Source organism: Neodiprion pinetum, chromosome 5 (assembly GCF_021155775.2).
Source record: "Neodiprion pinetum isolate iyNeoPine1 chromosome 5, iyNeoPine1.2, whole genome shotgun sequence".
Taxonomy (NCBI): Eukaryota; Metazoa; Arthropoda; class Insecta; order Hymenoptera; family Diprionidae; genus Neodiprion; species Neodiprion pinetum.
This window is the reverse complement of record NC_060236.1, coordinates 15,517,017-15,538,777: the sequence shown is the minus strand read 5'-3', so window position 1 is coordinate 15,538,777 and position 21,761 is coordinate 15,517,017. Positions and strand designations below refer to the sequence as shown.

The 21,761-nt window shown below is 40.7% G+C and overlaps 1 protein-coding gene across 3 annotated transcripts in view; it reads left to right on the top strand.

Annotated features, from left to right (window-relative positions):
• The window catches only part of LOC124219107 (zinc finger protein 567), a 169,192-nt gene that overhangs the window by 37,200 nt on the left and 110,231 nt on the right, over positions 1-21,761 (top strand). For all 3 annotated transcript variants that reach the window (XM_046626276.2, XM_046626275.2, XM_046626274.2), the window contains exon 3: positions 20,839-21,106. In XM_046626276.2, coding sequence (XP_046482232.1) covers positions 20,839-21,106 — 268 coding nt within the window. The remainder of the gene's footprint in view (positions 1-20,838; positions 21,107-21,761) is intronic.

The window sequence follows — 21,761 nt, the reverse complement described above, 5'->3', positions numbered from 1 at the left end:
CTCTCCCTCTCCCTCTCCCTCTCCCTCTCCTCTCCCTCTCCCTCTCCCTCTCCCTCTCCCTCTCCCTCTCCCTCTCCCTCTCCCTCTCCTCTCCTCTCCCTCTCCCTCTCCCTCTCCCTCTCCCTCTCCCTCTCCCTCTCCCTCTCCCTCTCCTCTCCCTCTCCCTCTCCCTCTCCTCTCCCTCTCCCTCTCCCTCTCCCTCTCCCTCTCCCTCTCCCTCTCCCTCTCCCTCTCCCCTCCCTCTCCCTCTCCCTCTCCCTCTCCCTCTCCCTCTCCCCCTCTCCCTCTCCCTCTCCCTCTCCCTCTCCCTCTCCCTCCCTCTCTCTCTCTCTCTCTCTCTCTCTCTCTCTCTCTCTCTCTCTCTCTCTCTCTCTCTCTCTCTCTCTCTCTCTCTCTTGTTTCAAACGAGTACAAACGATTACTCATTGGTACAAACAGGTACGAACGATTACCCGTTGGTACAATGAGGTACAAACGATATAATCGTTGGTACGAACGGGTACAAACGATTTCTCGAAGGTACAAACAAATATTACCTATTTAGTTGTCGGTACGAACAAGTACAAACGATTACTCGTTGATACAGACAAGTACACACGTTTTCTCGTTAGTACAAGCAGGTATAAGCGATTTCTCGTTGGTACAAACAAGTGCAAACGATATCTTCGTTGGTACAAGGAGGAACAAACGATAGTAGTATCGGTATGAATGTTCACAAATGATTTTTCAGTGGTAAAATCAGGTACAAACGATATAAGTATTGGTTTAAACAGGTAAAAACAATTTCCCAGTGTTATAAACAGGTACAAGCGATATAATTTGTTTTTCGCTTGTACTCATTTGTACTTAAGGCACAAACGGAATTTAAGTTGGTATAATCAGGTACACACCGAGTACAAACGATTAAAATATTAAGAAAATGCCTTTCCGTTCAGTGGCTTGCCAACTTCACATAGGTATCGATTTTCGAATGTGACGGATCCAGCTTGATATAGCTTCTTTGACTGAAAGTTGCTTGAGTACCGCCTGTTTTCAATTGTAGGTATAATAATTTGATGGAAATACAAAAATATACAAACATTTCATCAAAAGTCTTCGTAGAGTCTTGCGCCGAGTACATTGATAATAAACGGTCTTATTAACAACATAAAATAAAAGTAGTATAGATACGAGAGTTCTTAATAAAAGAAAATGGCGGCGTACCGGCAGCGTATCTCGATTCCTTACCGACAGTCGGTATGTAACCACAGTGATGGTAAGCCTCACCCAGGATATTGTTACCGGCTGAAGCGTGAACATAGATGGCGCCACCAGTATTTTTGCCCGATTTTACCGAGAGACAGTTTGACAATGAATTATTTGCTTAGTCAGATGAGCAGCCATTTTGATTTTTGCTTTGTCAGATGAGCAGCTATTTTGATCATTTGCTTAGTCGGATGAGTAGCCGATTTGATTTGTTTATCGTCAGACAGTTTGATAATGGGATTTTTTGCTTAGCCGGATGAGCTCCCATTTTGATTTTTTCATCGTTGGATGAGCAAACATTTCAAATTTTTTATTTTCTTTTATTGTTAGATGGTAAACATTTTACCGACGAAATTGTTATCCCCAATCTCACCGACAGTTGGTGTTACTGGGTTTTACCGCAGGTTTGTCGTATGTGGCGCCCCCTCCATCACATTATCGATCAATCGATATTCCATCGATCGACTCTGCGTGATGTTTCCAATGCTCGCCGCATGATGGCAACTTTTTTATTCATCATGTGGTTGGGGGTGAACGGTTCAGAAAATAAGGGTTGGATGCTTTGAATAGATCGTCAAATTCTTCTCACAAAATGCGTGTCGAGACTTGTCCGATGGAAAATTGTAGTGGGGCGTTGGTGGTATATAAAACGTGAGCCCATTCCGATAGTCACACTGTTCTCATCGCCTCTTCGCGTCGTGAACTGCTCTTACTTGTGAAGAAAATAAACTCTGATTGAAACGCAATGGATCTAACAAAAGTTAACCACGTCAGCCGCATGGAGAATCTGCCAACCAAGAAGATGTCGGAACTCGAAATTGGGGGTATGTATGACGTCACAGGGTTACGACTGGTGAAAACAAAATTCGGGGTACGTGCTCTGGCGACGATCGATGGAGAATACAACGTCTTCTTACCACCGAGAATCGTAAGGGTTCTACAAGAAGATTCTAATCAGCTGACTGAAATGTGTAACATGGCCGGGGAAAATCGTCTGCAAATGAAATACCTTGGTGGGGAATTCAACAAGTTTGAATTTCCATGCAGTTATGTGCCGTAAATAAACTATGCGATCCCCTCTACTTCTACAAAATTCATTCGCGAGGGGATAAAAGCGGGTGTGCTGGAGATGGAATAGTCAGTCTTCTACATACCATCTGTCAGTAAAATCGAGCGCAACATTCCCACTCCTCAGCATGGCGATGATCCTAGACGTGCAATGTTTTATTGGTCATAACATGAAGTTTGTACCCAACGAAGTCGCAGTCATCAACGTAAACGGGCAGGGTCTGGATTACATCATTTTCAGGCCGCCCTATGATTTGGCAAGCTTACCACTAGAATGTAGAGCTAACAATGTATGGTTGACACACAATTACCACGGAATATCATGGAATGCGGGCAACAAATCTCACGTGAATGTATCGAAGATTGTGAGAAAAATGGTGGGAAATGCGTGTTACGTATATGTCAAAGGGGCGGAGAAGAAAGCATGGCTGACGGAGATCGTCGATGCTACAACGAGGGTTATTAATACGGAAGATTTGCACATCACCCCCCCCCCCCCCCCCTGCACTGGAAAAATTGAGGTATATGGAAGTGGCACCCTGGCATGACTTGAACCATGGATACTTCCCAGCGAATAACCTCCAGCAAGCAGCAACGCCAGGCTTGATTTGGTATGATGACAACCCTGAATACATCCCGGCATACAACAGCGCCTTTGAAAATGTGCAGCGGCTAAGGAGTTGGTATTTGAAGGAGTGTACCAGCTCCCTCGAGAAATCCTTTCGTCTGTACAAAGAATTGATGGGTTTAAGGGCAATGATGTCCGAGGATATAGCTTTTTTACCAAAAGAATTCAGCTACACGTTCGCATCAAACGCCATCGATGATGTGTGGGATAAACTGTCTGAGAATATGAAAATGGATGACAAGATCGCCAGTTGTCGCAGATGTCTCCTACATTATACACCAGGACCCGATGGCGATATAGTGGATGGGCCAAATCCTCTAGTAAAAGACTGCCTGAAATGCAACCGTCTGCCTAAAAAATGCTCGCAGTATGCACAAAAATTCCTGTAGAATTCATTACAATTATATTATAGTTTACACATACAATTAAAATGGAATATTCAATAAAATTATTTAACCATCTAGGAAATAGAATTTATTACAATATATATCCTAGTTTATACATAGAATTAAACATGAATTTATTTACATAAAATTGATACAACTATGTATATATCTTTATAAGTTTTATCTGTTCTTTTCATATAAATTTATCTGATGGGAAAATGTAAAAATATTATAAATTTTAGTTGCTATGAAATACACGATGAATAATTGTAAATTTTATTCTTCGATATAATCCTCATTATCATATACATTGTATAAAGTATTCACAAAACCAGAAATTTGTTGAAGTCTTCGGGTTTTCCTATGAGAACCTCTCTTTTCACAACTCACGTTGCTAAACGCTTGCTTCCGCACGAGAGATTTTTCAAAATACTAGAGAAGTTTCAAACTGCTGTTCAAATATGATACGAAAGGAGACACACCCGCCCTCCACCGAGCAAAAACCCGCCAGCCAATCATTTGTGGGGCGTACACCACGTGACATACAGGCAAATATGTAACGCGGGGGCAATATAAGCTAGGAGAAAATTTTCTCAAGAGCTCACTACCTGCTTTTCGTTTATCGATTTTTCCCATCACATGCCCCACGCTGATTAACGACTCATAAAACTGAAAAACTGTATGTGCACGTACCATCTAATCAAGAGTTGGCAAGATAAGATTTTTCTCACGCCAAACATAGCTCGCTACCTGCTTTTTGCTTATCGATTTTCCCATCACATGTCCCCATGCTGTTTAGGGTTGGGGTGTGAAGGCTCAGACCTGTTCGCCATAAAAATTTTTGATTCTTTGATGGCGGGTGGTACAAAGCTTGGACCCCCCACCACCACACCCAAATTCTTGCGATCTATCGGCCTATATATAAGCTCACCGCATCCGATGCAGACTCATCAGTCTTACACGATACGTGCAAGTCAAAGTTACACAAAGTTCTGCTTATATCAACGTTTAAGTCATGGCCACTGAAACATACTTAAATCCCGTCAAAATGATGAAGAACCCCCACGATTTGTTGGGCGAGCTACATCCCGAGCAGGAGAATGACAACTTTTTCAAGCACTGGATTGGCGTTGGAATGGAAAATCTTCAATTGCTGCGTGATGTTTCCAAGCGTCCGAAAACGAGCATAGGGGCGAAACTGCAAATCCAGCATACAATCACGCTCGTACAATCCTGGATAGCGAAGATTCGGCAACAACTGCGGCAGCGACAGCGGCAGCGCACAGTGGTAACGGGTGGAAATATCGGTACTCCTGCGGGTGTACAGTGGGACGACGTGGATAGTGCTTTTGCCAGCCAAATCCGAACAGGGGTTGTTGCAAATCTCCGTCATAAAAGTTTGAACGCTTTTCTGGATTATGTGCAGCGCGTCGTCACCGAGAAGTTGAAGCTGGTACTGCGTGAGGAGGGAAATGTGAAGGTTTACCTCATATTATCGTGCAAATTCGAAAATGTCAATCACGAAGAGATCTCCACCGAAGTTAAGAGCTTCAACACATCTAACGTGGCGATTCTTCTCCCATCGAGCAACATAAACGGATGGTTTACACGCGCAAGGAACGATCTGCTTGTGAAGGTTGAAGATTTTGAACAACGCGATTCCGGGTGGAGCATGATCGACACCCTCAATACTGTCGTAAACATCAACCGGTACCAGCCGCTCGCCGCGGGGCTTTCAACATTCGTTGAGGTGCCCAAGGATATTCAGCGGAGGAGAGCGGTGGTGAACGTGAAAAACGAAGATGAAAAATGCCTTTTCTGGTCCGTCGCAGCAGCCCTCCACCCGGTCAACACCAACACCGGTAGGATTCGCCAATATCGTAGCTATATTTCCAAGTTGGACTGTACAGGTATCAAATTCCCTGCTACTCTGCACGACGTGAAAAGGCTCGAGAGATTGAATAATTTGCGAATCAACGTATATGGGATAGAATCTCAAACTTTTTCCACATTATGCAAAATCGAATAAAAGCGTCATCGTGCCAATTTATTTGAGTGATCATTTGAGTACCGCGAACATTGACACGATTCGTCTTCTGATGGTTGAGAGTAATCCAGAAAATGATATGGCTCGCGAGTTAACATCAAGATTCCACTTTGCTTGGATTAAAGATCTTTCACGATTGGTGAGCAAACAATTGTCTGATCATGATGGTCAACTGTTTTTATGTGACGGATGTTTGTGTCACTTCACCGTGAAACATGCCTACGACAATCACCGACAAGATTGCATTATACTAGATAAAGTACGCATGGAATTTCCCGAGTGTAAAGATTTAGCATTTTCCAATTTTCAAGACAAAGGCAACGTCCCGTTTGTCGTTTACGCCGATCTCGAATGTATATTAGAGTCTGTACCGGTTGATCAATTTCAAAATCACGTTTCAAGCCGTAAAACATGTGAATTTCAAAAGCATATCCCGCACAGTGTAGCATACTATGTACATTGCGCGTACGATGAGACTTTATCGGAGTTCCACAGTAAACGCGGTGCCGATTGCATAGATTGGTTTATGCAACAGCTTAAAGATTCATCGATCCAAGGAGAGTCACGCATCAAAAACGTAATTCCGATGGAGTCTCTTACCCAAGTGCAACGCGATCGTCACATGCGCGTAAAGAATTGTTATATTTGCGAAAAGCCCATTACCCCTGAGGAGAAAGAGTGTCACGATCACTGTCACTTCACGGGTAAATATCGTGGTCCTGCTCATAATCGGTGTAATTTGAATTTCAGAGAGACGCATAAAATTCCAATAGTTTTCCACAATTTGTCCGGTTACGATTCGCACTTTTTAATAAAATCCCTCGCGTCAACTTTTCCCCGTGAAATTACACTACTACCCATAAATGAGGAAAAATATATATCCTTCACGAAACGCGTTGATGAGACAATGATGACTACACTTGAGATTCATCGATTTGTTTCGATTTATGGCTAGCAGCATCGATGAATTTTCCAAATATTTAAATGATGCCGACAAGCACATAACACATAAATTTTATAATAATCCGACTCAGTTCAGTTTGATGACTCGCAAAGGCGTTTTTCCCTATGAATACGTCGATTGTTGGAGGAAACTCGATAAAACGCGATTACCTGCAAAGAGGCATTTCTACTCACACCTCTGCGATGCAAATATTTCAGACACCGATTACGAGCACGCCAAAAATGTTTGGGGAGAATTTCATTTAGAGTCATTGTTAGAGTTCTTCTGCTTACCGATATTTTTGAAAATTTCCGCGCTAGCTGCTTCGAAACATACGATTTAGATCCGTTGCACTACTACACTGCACCGGGACTTGCTTTCGACGCGATGCTCAAGCATACTAATATAAATTTGCAATTCTTAGACAACTCTGAAATGGTGTTATTTATTGAAAGAGCTATTCGAGGCAGCGTAGCGCAATGTTCTAATCGACACGCTCGGGCCAATAATAAATTCATGGGAAAAGATTCTCATCCTAGTAGCGTGAAATCGTATCTCACGTATTTTGACGCAAATAATCTGTACGGTGCAGCTATGAGCATGCATTTACCAATCGGCTCGTTCGAGTGGGAGTATCAGCACATCGATATAACAAACCATCCGGACGATTCGCTGATCGGTTACTTTCTGGAGGTAGATTTGGACTACCCTGTAGAACTCCACGAGGATCGTAAAGACTTACCTCTTTGTCCCGAACATTTTACTCCTCCAGGTAGTAAAAATGCCAAACTCGCGGCCACCGTTCACCCCAAAACAAAGTATATATTGCACTATAGAAATTCGAAACTGTGTTTGAGTTTAGGATTGAAATTAACGAAAGTGCACAGAGTTTTAAAGTTCGCACAATTTCCATGGCTCGAGCCTTACATCACGCTCAACACAGACATGCGTAAGCGGTCTAGGAATGAATTTGAGAAAAACTTTTACAAGCTCATGAATAACGCTGTGTTCGGCAAGACTATGGAGAATGTGCGAAATCATAAAGATATTAAATTGGTCACAAAATGGGATGGAAGAGGTGGTGCGAGAACGCTTATTGCTCGAGCAAACTTTCACAGCTGCACCGTATTTGGCGCTGATATGGTTATCATTGAAATGAATTGTGTCAAAGGTCACTTTGCCAAACCTCTTTACGTCGGCGCATCAATTCTAGATCTGTCAAAAATCTTTTTCTACGATTTTCAACATCATTATATTAAAACCAACTTTTTGAATAAACAAGCTAAATTGATGTATACCGACACAGACAGCCTTATTTATCAATTCAATGTGCCTAATATCTACGATATCATCAAACGTGATGTAGATACAATGTTTGATACCTCTGACTATCCACCTGACAATATGTATGGTATTCCCTTTAAAAACAAAAAACAACTAGGGCTAATGACGGATGAAAATAATGGTAAAATTATGACAGAGTTTGTGGGACTGCGAGCAAAGCTGTACACATTTACTACGATGAGTGAGGATTGGGAAAAATATGACGGTGGCGTAAAGTGAGTAAGCCTGCCAAGGGTGTAGTAAATTCATTGACAAATAGCATCACGTTCGATGATCATAAGTGCTGTCTGATGGCTCACCAAGAAGTTGACTCTTCCACACTGTTCAATACGCAGTAAAAAACACGAAGTAAGCACGATCGTACAGAAAAAATTGGCTCTGAGTTGGCTGGATGACAAGCGGCAATTGATAAATGGGCAGACCGACACCGTACCTTGGGGGTTTGTCGCAGCCCCCCAATAGCTATGGGATAGAACTGTAGACGTAAAATTCATGTTAATATTTGATGTTTGACACCTCGGACGAACCGCCATCAGGCGGAAACGTTTCACCATCAATACGATATTTAATGGATTTGAAAATGTGAATTAAGATACTTAGCAATTATTTATTCATCTATTCATGATTATTAATATATCGAGAAATTATTCATATTCATTTGCTTACCTCGAGAAAAGTTTTCAGAAAGTGAAACAAGTTTTCAGAAAACGAAAAATTTTCAGAAAAAGAAAAAAAGTTTCCGGAAAATGAAAAAAAAATTTCAGAAAACGTTTTTCCCATTCGATTAACACGTGAAAAAAGTTTTCAGAAAATGAAAAAAAGTTTTCTGAAAATGAAAAGAAGTTTTCTGAAAGTGAAAGAATGTTTTCCAAAAAATAAAATGTGTAATAATCGTATGGAAAAATTGCAGATTATCATTATTATCATCATTATTATTATTATTATTATTTTCATAGTACAGAGTATGGCACATGTGCGTACAAAGGAGATAAAATTTGAAAATATTTGTATATTCAAAAGCTTTTATTGTAATTCGGAAAATACATACAAATTATGTTACATGTCTGTTTTATTTATCCAACTATTGTGCTAACTATCAAAACCCAACCATTTCACATAGAACAGGTTCCCCCGTTTGCGTAATACTTTTTCCACAAGGTAGCCGTCGGGATATTTTACTTTGCTGAGCTCTTTCTCGTAGAAGCCCCCTTCAATGGAATGATCTTGATAATCGGTAAGTTTGTAGGTGGGTGGATTGGTATTTTTCACCTCACTCACGGTAAATATTTCAGTCGTCCAATTGGGTGTACAGCCTTTTTCGAATACATTCTTGTACTTGCTGATTCGAACTCGATCGCCTACACTGAATTTCCGCGCCCGATCACTTCGTTTGATTTGCCGAGGCTTGTACACGCTACGATACAGCTGTTTTTCATTCTCCGTGCTAACATCCACCGGTTTCATTCGAATCGTGCGATGTCTGGTGTTGTTGTAGGACTTCATTAAATCATCCAAAATATTAATCCACTCGTACGATCCTTGGAGGTTGAACCGCTTGCACATTTTATTTTTCAATGTTCGATTAAAACGTTCGCATATCGACCCCTTCAAGTTGCTGAATGTCGAATACATGTTGATATTGCGATGCTTCACAAGGGCTTTGAATTCGCTGTTGTAAAATTCTTTGCCTTGATCAACGTGTAGATGTGTAGGTATACGGCTCTGGGTCAGTACATATTTCATGGTAGCAGTAACATCTTTCCCACTCTTGGACTTTATCGGCACAGCCCACGCGTACTTGGAAAATATATCGATGATTGTTAGTAGGTATTTGTATCCCTTGTTGCGCGACCTGTATGCGGTCATATCGACGAGATCAGCTTGCCAGGTCTCATCCAGTCCGCGTACATCCACGAATCGGCGCGGATAGTTGCGTCGAGCCTGTCTCTGAAGTTCGGCAGCTATTACAGTCTTCATTGTTCCCAACTCTTCACCTTTTAATTTTTCGAATTGTCGTACAACCACTCTGGTTCCTCAATCGATACTAATTCCCTGCTGGTCTGTCCCAGCGTCGGTGTTGCTTGCTTTCCAATATGCTTGATGCGACTCAACGCGTTTTCTACGATTTTGTTATTTATGCGTAGCTGTTTCAACTCCTCGTTGCGATTATGCGCGGAACTCTCAAAATTTGATTGAAAAGTATCCATAATATCCACAGCCATAGATCGTAAAGCGGTATTGAGAACTTTGAGGGAAACGGCATCGTTTTCCATCTGCGGATCAGCGATATTACACAATCGTTTGCTGTCTATATCGTACTGATTGTCATTGGTAGGTTTGAATCCAACACCCGAAGGCCCTCGAATTAATTTTTTACCACCACCACCACGCTCCGAGTGTCCTCCGAATATGTCTATGCTCATCACTAGACGGTCACTGAACAAATGATGATTTTATGTTTACACGCCGCTAATAAACGATTCCGGCCTCGCGCAACTCTTCAATAATGGAGACTATTTCGTTGGTTGGTATTGCCCGCAGCCTGTGACTTGCAAGCAGCCGGAGGCGATCTACAATTTCATTTGGATCATCCCAGTAGACGTAATCAACATCTTGCCCCTCCATTCGCGCAATCTTATAGCCAGGTAAGCCTTTACCTGATTTTTACGGCAAGCCGACGTGTTGTGCAATGAAATTTCTATACTTTGCGCTTTTTAATCCATCTCGAAGGCTTCCATCGGCTTGGTAACGTTTTCGATGCGTATTTGTCGTCGTTACAATTTTTATGTCATTATTCTTGTCTGCGTCATTCACAATCGATGCATCGGGTGATTTTTTAAACAATAATTCAAGTAATCCAGGTGTTCTCTCATAACTTTTATCCCCCACATCAACCAGATTATCATTGAAATTGATCGGTGTATCGCCAATCATCATACCGTTTGTCAACTTTCGAACACCGTATGTGGTATCCAAATCCCTCATTTTGCTTGTGCTGAACATTTACAAATATTGCGCCGTGGAATCCGTTGTTTTCTTCACCGGCGTACTTGTTGTAGAAATTTCACCAAACTTCAGTGTTTTATCATTCGCATCCATGAAATTCCCCTCATCCATATCCTCATCCTCCTCATCATCATCGTCATCTCCGGTACTCTCGTCATCTTTTTCTTCTTTTTTCTTCATTGTCATATCCGGTAGTTCCGTTTTAATTTCATGTTTAATATGCTGCTGTCTTGAGATATCAACCAATTCTTGCAACGGTGTTACTAAAGGCTTGAATACCTCGCCCATAACCTGTTCGGTCGTGTCCTTGTCCAACTTGAGCATCTTATGCTTCCGCCGTATGACATCGGATGCTTTCGATATTTCACTCAATGTACCGCTATGTTTACGAATATTGGCACTCTCCATATTGCCTACCCGATTGTTGCGATGAAACTGTGCAAGTTTATGTTAGTTTATTCTCATAAAGCAGTCAAACCCCTTCCTATATCGCCCTCGATTGATTTTGCTATCCTTGTCAATTACGGTAAAACTGTGATTATCATCATTTCAGCATGTGGAGCATAAGTCTTCAAATTGCTGATACGTCATGTCTGTGATCACGTGATCGTTGTAGATATATTTCAGATTTATATCATCCTGCCGAAATAACACCAATAAGTTCGCATTGTCACGCACTAGGTGTTTTGGAATGCGCGCATACGTTTGACTTAGATAAAAGCTATCGATATCGCGATGCCTGCCCATGCTGAAGTATGCTCTGATATTATCTTGTTTTTCACAGGCCACATCGTCGAAAATCATAACAGAGTTGGGGCGAGCATCTTCCGGTTTTACAACCTCATCGTTCTCGCGAAACGGGAAATAACCCACTCCCTGCACGGGTTCTAGTAACTTTTGCCAAAATTGATACTTTGGCTGGATGAGAGATTTCGAATAGACGTAGACATTTTCGAATCGCAATCCATTGCCGTGGGTGATGAGTGACAGAATAGCGTTAGTTTTACCGCAATTGGATCGCCCACAAAAAATTGCACTCACGGTATTTGGCAGCAATTTTCCATGTCGTTTTTCTATCCTCCTCTTTCCACGTCGAACCATTTTATCAAAATTCGCGATAGATAGTTTATCGGGCTGATCTTGAAATCTCATGATGCTTCGTTAGCAAGACAACGAGAACTAAGATGACGGTATATCGATTCCTCCTTCTACAGAAGTCACGTTAGTTTTTGCCCGACTACGAGGACGTGCACACGGAAGAAACGCGGTGGTGGTTTGTTAAATAAAATCATCAATCATCTCCCAGTTGAATTGCACGTACCGGCGTATCAGTACTGCGGACCTGGAACGAAATTGGTCAAGAGGTTGGCTCGTGGAGATTTGGGGATCAATCCGCTGGATGCTGCGTGTAAAGACCACGACATTGCATACGCAAAGAATCGCGATATCGCAGCGAGAAATCTTGCCGACAAAGCGCTCGCTGAGAAGGCGTGGAATCGCGTCTTGGCCAAGGACGCTAGTGTGGGTGAAAAGGCGGTAGCCTGGGGAGTTATCAACACCATGAAAGCTGAATCTAAACTCGGAATGAGCTTACCTGCGAAGCGGTCGAAACTTGGAGCGGTTGTGAAGATGAAGAAGAAATCTAGAACTGGCGGGAAGAGTAAACAGCGGAAGAGAACTGTGAATCTCGAATCCATCATCACAGCAGCAAAGGTCACCATGCGACCGGGTTATAAAGCCGTCGAGTCGGCGTTGGCTGGTGCTCGTGCGGCTGCGCGTGGGACTGGGAAGCATGTTTGTATGCCCCGCGTTATACCAGTGCCTGATAAAATTGGCGGCATCCTGCCGTTTCTCATTCCAATTCTGGCCGGTTTAAGCGCTACTGGGGCTCTTGCGGGTGGTGCTGCGGGTATAGCTAAAGCTGTCAACGAAGCTCGTGTCAACAAACATCGGTTAAACGAGACCAAACGGCACAATACAACAATGGAGGCGATTGCTTTGGGCAAGGGATTATACCTGTGACCGTACCGCAGCGGAATGGGCCTGTACTTACGTCCGGCAAAAAACTAATAAAGCTACCACACCGAGCTCTCACCACCATTAATTTACGCAACTATGCTAAAAATATGAAAATTTCACATTCTCGTGGCGTTTTCATGCGGAATGATCTGCCCAAATCAGGACTAAAAATGCGAGAATTCGTAATTATTAATCTTGACGATAAAAAAAGTCCAGGGACACATTGGGTTGCATACAAGAAAGATGGTGACCATGTTGTGTATTTCGATAGTTTCGGTGATTTGAAACCGCCTGAGGACTTGATGAGGTATCTCGGTGTTGGTAGCGTTGAATACAATCGTAAGAGGTATCAGGAATATGATACTGTGATTTGCGGCGACTTGTGTCTCAAATTACTCAGCGAACAATTATAAAAAGACAAGTGTTACATGAGCAAGTGAGTACTTTATAGAATGTATATGATAATGAGGATTATATCGAAGAATAAAATTTACAATTATTCATCGTGTATTTCATAGCAACTAAAATTTATAATATTTTTACATTTTCCCATCAGATAAATTTATATGAAAAGAACAGATAAAACTTATAAAGATATATACATAGTTGTATCAATTTTATGTAAATAAATTCATGTTTAATTCTATGTATAAACTAGGATATATATTGTAATAAATTCTATTTCCTAGATGGTTAAATAATTTTATTGAATATTCCATTTTAATTGTATGTGTAAACTATAATATAATTGTAATGAATTCTACAGGAATTTTTGTGCATACTGCGAGCATTTTTTAGGCAGACGGTTGCATTTCAGGCAGTCTTTTACTAGAGGATTTGGCCCATCCACTATATCGCCATCGGGTCCTGGTGTATAATGTAGGAGACATCTGCGACAACTGGCGATCTTGTCATCCATTTTCATATTCTCAGACAGTTTATCCCACACATCATCGATGGCGTTTGATGCGAACGTGTAGCTGAATTCTTTTGGTAAAAAAGCTATATCCTCGGACATCATTGCCCTTAAACCCATCAATTCTTTGTACAGACGAAAGGATTTCTCGAGGGAGCTGGTACACTCCTTCAAATACCAACTCCTTAGCCGCTGCACATTTTCAAAGGCGCTGTTGTATGCCGGGATGTATTCAGGGTTGTCATCATACCAAATCAAGCCTGGCGTTGCTGCTTGCTGGAGGTTATTCGCTGGGAAGTATCCATGGTTCAAGTCATGCCAGGGTGCCACTTCCATATACCTCAATTTTTCCAGTGCAGGGGGGGGGGGGGGGGGGTGATGTGCAAATCTTCCGTATTAATAACCCTCGTTGTAGCATCGACGATCTCCGTCAGCCATGCTTTCTTCTCCGCCCCTTTGACATATACGTAACACGCATTTCCCACCATTTTTCTCACAATCTTCGATACATTCACGTGAGATTTGTTGCCCGCATTCCATGATATTCCGTGGTAATTGTGTGTCAACCATACATTGTTAGCTCTACATTCTAGTGGTAAGCTTGCCAAATCATAGGGCGGCCTGAAAATGATGTAATCCAGACCCTGCCCGTTTACGTTGATGACTGCGACTTCGTTGGGTACAAACTTCATGTTATGACCAATAAAACATTGCACGTCTAGGATCATCGCCATGCTGAGGAGTGGGAATGTTGCGCTCGATTTTACTGACAGATGGTATGTAGAAGACTGACTATTCCATCTCCAGCACACCCGCTTTTATCCCCTCGCGAATGAATTTTGTAGAAGTAGAGGGGATCGCATAGTTTATTTACGGCACATAACTGCATGGAAATTCAAACTTGTTGAATTCCCCACCAAGGTATTTCATTTGCAGACGATTTTCCCCGGCCATGTTACACATTTCAGTCAGCTGATTAGAATCTTCTTGTAGAACCCTTACGATTCTCGGTGGTAAGAAGACGTTGTATTCTCCATCGATCGTCGCCAGAGCACGTACCCCGAATTTTGTTTTCACCAGTCGTAACCCTGTGACGTCATACATACCCCCAATTTCGAGTTCCGACATCTTCTTGGTTGGCAGATTCTCCATGCGGCTGACGTGGTTAACTTTTGTTAGATCCATTGCGTTTCAATCAGAGTTTATTTTCTTCACAAGTAAGAGCAGTTCACGACGCGAAGAGGCGATGAGAACAGTGTGACTATCGGAATGGGCTCACGTTTTATATACCACCAACGCCCCACTACAATTTTCCATCGGACAAGTCTCGACACGCATTTTGTGAGAAGAATTTGACGATCTATTCAAAGCATCCAACCCTTATTTTCTGAACCGTTCACCCCCAACCACATGATGAATAAAAAAGTTGCCATCATGCGGCGAGCATTGGAAACATCACGCAGAGTCGATCGATGGAATATCGATTGATCGATAATGTGATGGAGGGGGCGCCACATACGACAAACCTGCGGTAAAACCCAGTAACACCAACTGTCGGTGAGATTGGGGATAACAATTTCGTCGGTAAAATGTTTACCATCTAACAATAAAAGAAAATAAAAAATTTGAAATGTTTGCTCATCCAACGATGAAAAAATCAAAATGGGAGCTCATCCGGCTAAGCAAAAAATCCCATTATCAAACTGTCTGACGATAAACAAATCAAATCGGCTACTCATCCGACTAAGCAAATGATCAAAATAGCTGCTCATCTGACAAAGCAAAAATCAAAATGGCTGCTCATCTGACTAAGCAAATAATTCATTGTCAAACTGTCTCTCGGTAAAATCGGGCAAAAATACTGGTGGCGCCATCTATGTTCACGCTTCAGCCGGTAACAATATCCTGGGTGAGGCTTACCATCACTGTGGTTACATACCGACTGTCGGTAAGGAATCGAGATACGCTGCCGGTACGCCGCCATTTTCTTTTATTCAGAACTCTTGTATTTATACTACTAATAAACATCAATCGTATCCAACAATCGATACAATCGATTCAAGAATAGCTGAAAAATGGTAATCTTTGAAATAACTAATTGGATTCACTTTCGGTGATAAAAAAAATTTCTAAAAATAAATCATATAAGTTTTACATGAGATTTGATTCGCTCAGTATAAATCTGAAGTTTATTTTGCCTGTCGGCCCTCAAAAATATAAATAAATTGCAAAAAATCCGTAAAAAATGCTACAAATTGTATTTACAGTAATACAAAAATTGATCAAATATGATTAAACATGATTAAATCCGTTTTTCACATATATATCGTGATGCACTAAATTCAGATAAAAAATCTGGTAATGTGAATCAGTCAGAAATTACCTAGTTGAAGTTTGGATCGTTCGTCGAACGATTTTTTGAAAATGGGATTATCGAATTTCTCAGACTTGAGTTCACATTTGACGGATCAAAAAATGTGTCAAACATCACAATTCACCCCCAAAGAGAACCCTCAGGACAGAAAACCACCCCAACCGGACAAATCGTATATATATCTTCAATCGTACTGGTGAACCACGTGAATGTGTCACCTAATATTGATAGGGGGTGTGTTTGGCAACACTACAAACTACTTCCGGAAGTACGATAATTTACAAAAAATGGTACAGGTACATCCGGTATGAAAAACGTCCGTTCAAGAGCGAAAAAACGGTTTTTGACGTCGACGCGAGTGAATATGCCACCTAATATTGATAGGGGGTGTGTGTGGCAATACTACAAACTATTTCCGGAAGTCCGATAATTTACAAGAAATGGGACGGGTACATCCGGCACGAAAAACCTCCGTTCGAGAGCGATAAAACCGTTTTTGAGATTGCAACGACTAATAAAGCTATTCAATCTCGACATGAAGATTGTATAGGGATGAGACGAATTCCCGAGAGATCCAATATAGCAGAGTCATGTATGGTTATTCTGAAATCAATACATTCATTATAATTTACTTCAGTCTATTCAGTCAGTTTTTTTTCAGCGGTATAGTAGTGTAGTTATGTGTGATAACATTCCTGTAGTATTTCGACTACCCATATGGCTGATGCCGTTCTCCTACCCAAAACTGCCCGCCACGTGTGCACCAATTCCCTCTCTGTCTCCCTTGTTCACCTCTTTTTCTCCATCCTCGTCCTCTCCATCCGCCTAGTCCTCTGTCTTTCCATTTTCCTTGTTATTTTCCCCTCCATGCTCCTTGTCCTCTACCTCTGCATTCTTCTTGTCCTCTTTCTTCCAATCCTCTTCGTCCTCTGCCCGTGCCTTCTCCTTGTCCTCTTTCTTTCCATTCTCCCTGTCCTCTTAATCGCTCTCGATTTTTTCGGACTCCCCCATGATTTCCAGGCTCATGCTGGAGCTCGCCTTCCTCCATGCCGCTCACATCACTTTTTTCTTATGAAAAACAATATTGAATAACAAAATAGCTTTTCCAAAGTGATTTATGGTTGATTCACTGATTAAATATTGTTATAAGTTTCAATTTCACGCCAAACAGCCGCAATATACATACTGGGAAATAAATTTGGAAACACCCGAGTAATTTGTGAGGGGCGGTTAAACGAAAAATATCTCACGTCAGGTCTTTTGTAATTTTCGACGAAGAATTCTATGTTGACCCTGGATTTCACCTGAAGGTACGATCTTAAGGTCATTGCAAGGGTCCCTTTCTATTAAAGTAGATGCCCATTATTTTTGTCCAGAAATCAGATAGAGCGAACAATTTTACCTTTAGCGACTCCTACGGATCGATATAGCTCTATAAAACAATAATAGGTTAATTTTAAGAATATCTATTTTCGTGGAAATTATATTAGCCAAAAGTTTTCAGCCTCCGTCAGGCGGATCTGATCATGATCTGAAGCTTGACCATCAAGTAAAAGTTCAAGGTCATTCGAAGGTTAACCTAAAGATCTCTGCTACAGTCTTATACGTGGCGCAGACAGTCTCCCGACTGGTTCGGATGGCTCTTCACTGAATAGAACGGGACAGGATGTTTGGGCGACGGTCAGCGCCACGTACAGGACGGTAGCAGAGTCAAAAACGGTGACAAACAACAAAAATGAGTGGTCAAAAATTGGGGTTTATATTTTTTTTAAATTAGTCGTCCTTGAAATGATTTTGAGTTTGTGACTCCAGGTCAAATTCAAGGTCATTATCGTATCTCTATTGAAAATTACGTAAAACCTGACCTTGGTAATTATCTTTTGACCACCCCTAACGATTATATAGGTGTTTACATATTTTTTCTCTACCCTGTATAATAGTGCGTTAGTCAAAAAATATCAATGTACCCAACCGTAAAGACTTTTTTTCGGTAACGCTATGAAAGAAGCAGTGACCAGTAAACGTATCAATACGCATCCTAATTAAAGTGAACTGTGTACAATTGCAAACTGATTCAACTATTCATTTACGAAAAACTTACGTACATACACTGCAAATATGACAGTAAATAATATTAACGTACGGGGGTTCCTTCCGATTAGACGGGCGGCTAGGGAGGCGGCTCTAGCGCCACGTACTCGTCGGGGCGTCGACATCGCGGCGCTCTATGTTTCTGTGGAGGCTGAGCAAATGGATTAAATGATCACTTCTTCGACTAGTGCATCATGCATAATCTTATTATAAAATAATACGTCATTTGCTCACATAATCATGTGACATCTTACGTTATGATGCATTACCTGATGTTCATATCATGCAATAAGTTCCGTGCTCACATGAAATCCTATCCTACATAGAACAACCTGTTTTTCTGAATGTGAAGATTTAGCTTTAATACTTAATGCACTGTCAGACCAGACATATACCTAATAATTGACCGTCTATATTACTATTTTCGACAGATTGGCTTTCTTGTCCGTGTTTTTGCGCATGTGGATACATTGAGGGTTTGAAAGAATCCAATCAAGTCAAGTAATAACACAGCTCAAGAAAACAATTTAATAAAATTTCGTTATTTCGATATTTTTCGTGAATTTTGATGTTTGACGACCCAGAATTTACTAATGACATCATAATTTTATCAAATTCACTCTGTTTTATATGTGAATTTGGTATCGAAAGAGAAGGGGTTGGCTTCGGAAGGTATTCCAATCAAAGACGGAAGTCAGATCTTAACGCTTTCACTAGGTTTTGCAAGTGATGGAGGAAAGATATCAGGGTCGGCTAGATAGACACATGATGGCAGATTACTGCTGCAGGACTCGACAAAGGCATAGTTCCCAAAAATATTATAAAATAAAATCTAGAGAAAACTGAAACTAAGAGAAGTTTCAAAAAATATTTTAATTTCTATATTGTTTTCACTTTTGTCTGAATAAATTAAGTATAACTAAAGCCATCAATAATATTTTTTTCGATAAATTGTAGATATACAATAGAAATCCAAGTTTTTATTTAAATATTGCTTTGCTGAGTCATATATATGAAAATATCCATAAAATAAATAATAATAACAATCGAGAAAAACTGCGCTTACTCCTAGGGTCGTCGAGATCAAATCTTATTGACCACTCAAACATCAAGGGCAACAAAATCACTGTTGACCAGTGCGATGATTGTTGAAAAGTGACGCAAGAAAACGCAATGTCCTGCCGGAATTTGAACAAATTTCAGTTTCTCGTCCAGTTCCAGTAACGAAAAATGAGGCTCCATAATCACGCGCCCTCAGCCCTCGGAGTACAATTTTGCGATCATGGAGTACACTCTGGTTCTGTCAGACTTTGTACCTTTTTGTACGCTCCGCTATTTCAAAATACTTATCCGATTGACTCGAAAAAAATCTCAGATATTCTTTAAAGATTGTAGGATTAAACTCCGTATTTGAAATGACTCGTTAGAAATATTTACACTTCAACCAAAAAAATTCCGGATTGAAAAATTTTTGAAAATAAAAGGAAATTTCGTAAGAAATATAATTATGTAATTTTTTATATTTTAGGTAATAATTTGAAAAAATTCAGGCAAAATAGGGTTACAGTCGGAACTTGAGGACAGGGTCTGAGAGACCTTGTGTATTCTCCGAGGGTTAACTTTAAGGAGAAGGCTATATCTCCTGAAGTTTAAATTGCGTACAAGATTCTGGTTTGACTTATTGTTAGCATTCGTGCTTAAACATTACACCTACGGTTATGCTGTTGTGATATTATCGTCAATCATGATTGATTTCAAACGATACACGTTTTCAAACAAGTGTGGCAAGTATAACTAGAACTTGACTTAAGCCTCTTGCATACAAACGAACCGCACATAACAAAATGTGCCAGAAAAATAGTGAGATATACTTTCGTTAAGCTGGTACCACCACAACGGAAAATCGAAAAACTAACTATACCTGCCACAATTTTAGGATCATCTTAGGCTAATTAAATGCTACAATGCCGAATTTCATGCTCTTGAAAAAACCGCAAAAAACGGTGGTGGTGCTAACTTAACATTAAGCCAACACCGCTACACCGAAAACTAATGAAGGGGAAATAACTTAGAAAAAACGATGACGTAAGAATTTTAGGCTCATTTTAGGTTCTTCATACACACTAGTCCCAAATTTCGTGCTTTTGAAAAAAATGAAAAAAAAAAAATAATATAGGTGCGTAACGTTAAGTCAGCACCACCACACCGAAACTAGGGAGAGGGAAAGAATTTCCAAAAAGCGATTACGCAACGGTTTTTCCGCTCTCGAGCGGAGGTGTTTCATACCGGATGTACCCGTCCCATTTTTTGTAAATTATTGTACTTCCGGAAATAGTTCGTAGTGTTGCCACACATACCCTCTATCACTATTAGGTGGCACATTCACTTGGTGCACTAGCACGATTGAAGATATACCATTTGTCCGGTTAGGGTGGTTTGCTGTTAGGGCTCTTTTTGCGTGTGAATTGTGACATTTGACACATTTTTCATCCTTCAAATGTGTAGTTAAGTCTGAGAAATTCGAAAATCCCATTTTTAAAAAACCGTTCGACGAACGATCCAAACTTCAACTAGGTACATATCTCACATCGAACAAATAACTTACAGCACCTTTTAGATCGCATTACATTTTATCTAATCCAAATGAAACCAACTTCGAATATGGAGTTAGGACTGGATACTTACAATTCGCATATTTTCTTCTTTCACATTTTTCAATGAAGATTTATAAGTATTAAATGTCAACAGTGATGTTTCTTTTCCCCTTGAAGGTACTGAATCTGACGTGGAAATGATAGAAGCTCGAGCAGCAGAGCCATCGAAACCAGGTCGAAAGAGGGGTGAGGGCTTGGACAGGTATCCCTGGTTATGTACAGACTGCGACGATAAGTTGCCTAGTCTTGAAATGCTCGAGAGACACCATGAAATTGTTCATAATCAACAAGCGAAATTCATGTGCGTACAATGCTGCAATGTGTACGACAAGTATTACGGATTCCTTACGCACGTCAAGAGGCACAAAAACAAATCAAAATTCAGGTAAATATTTCGAAAATTCAGATTTGTCAATAAAAAATCATAAATTTTCTGTTGTTCCATCATTCATTTGAACATTAAGTATAGTTTGTACACATGCGGAAATTCATTTTGCAACAGCTAATTCTGCCCTATTACTGAAGTAATTGTCTCGGGAGAAAAATTAGCTGCCGCAGGATCCATTTCTGCGTGTGAGCATTTATAGTTATAATTATTAGGATAAATACGGAACATGATTTTCATTAAAATTGATTCTCTGGTAGACCATTATTTCGCACATATTTTGAACATTGGTTAAGTATTCTAAACGACTACGAATTTCAACACAGATAGAATATTTGTCCAAAGTAATTATGGAACTTAGATGGATAGTACCAGATCTCCAGATCACGGATTCTGTTGAAACTTGTAGAGGTGTTTACGTGGCCAAAAATATGAAGCTCCTGATGCATAGAATGATCCCATAGGCCTTTTGTCACTTGACTCATTCATAATATACTACCATCGAGCAATTTATCGGTCCTCTGCTACGGCTCTGAACTAGTTCAACCAACTTGTGTATACTATCGAAACTTTGTCAGCCGACTACAAGAATTAATATTCAATGCGCAAACTCACCATTTTTCAACTATAACGCCACAGTAAGGCAAACATGTAC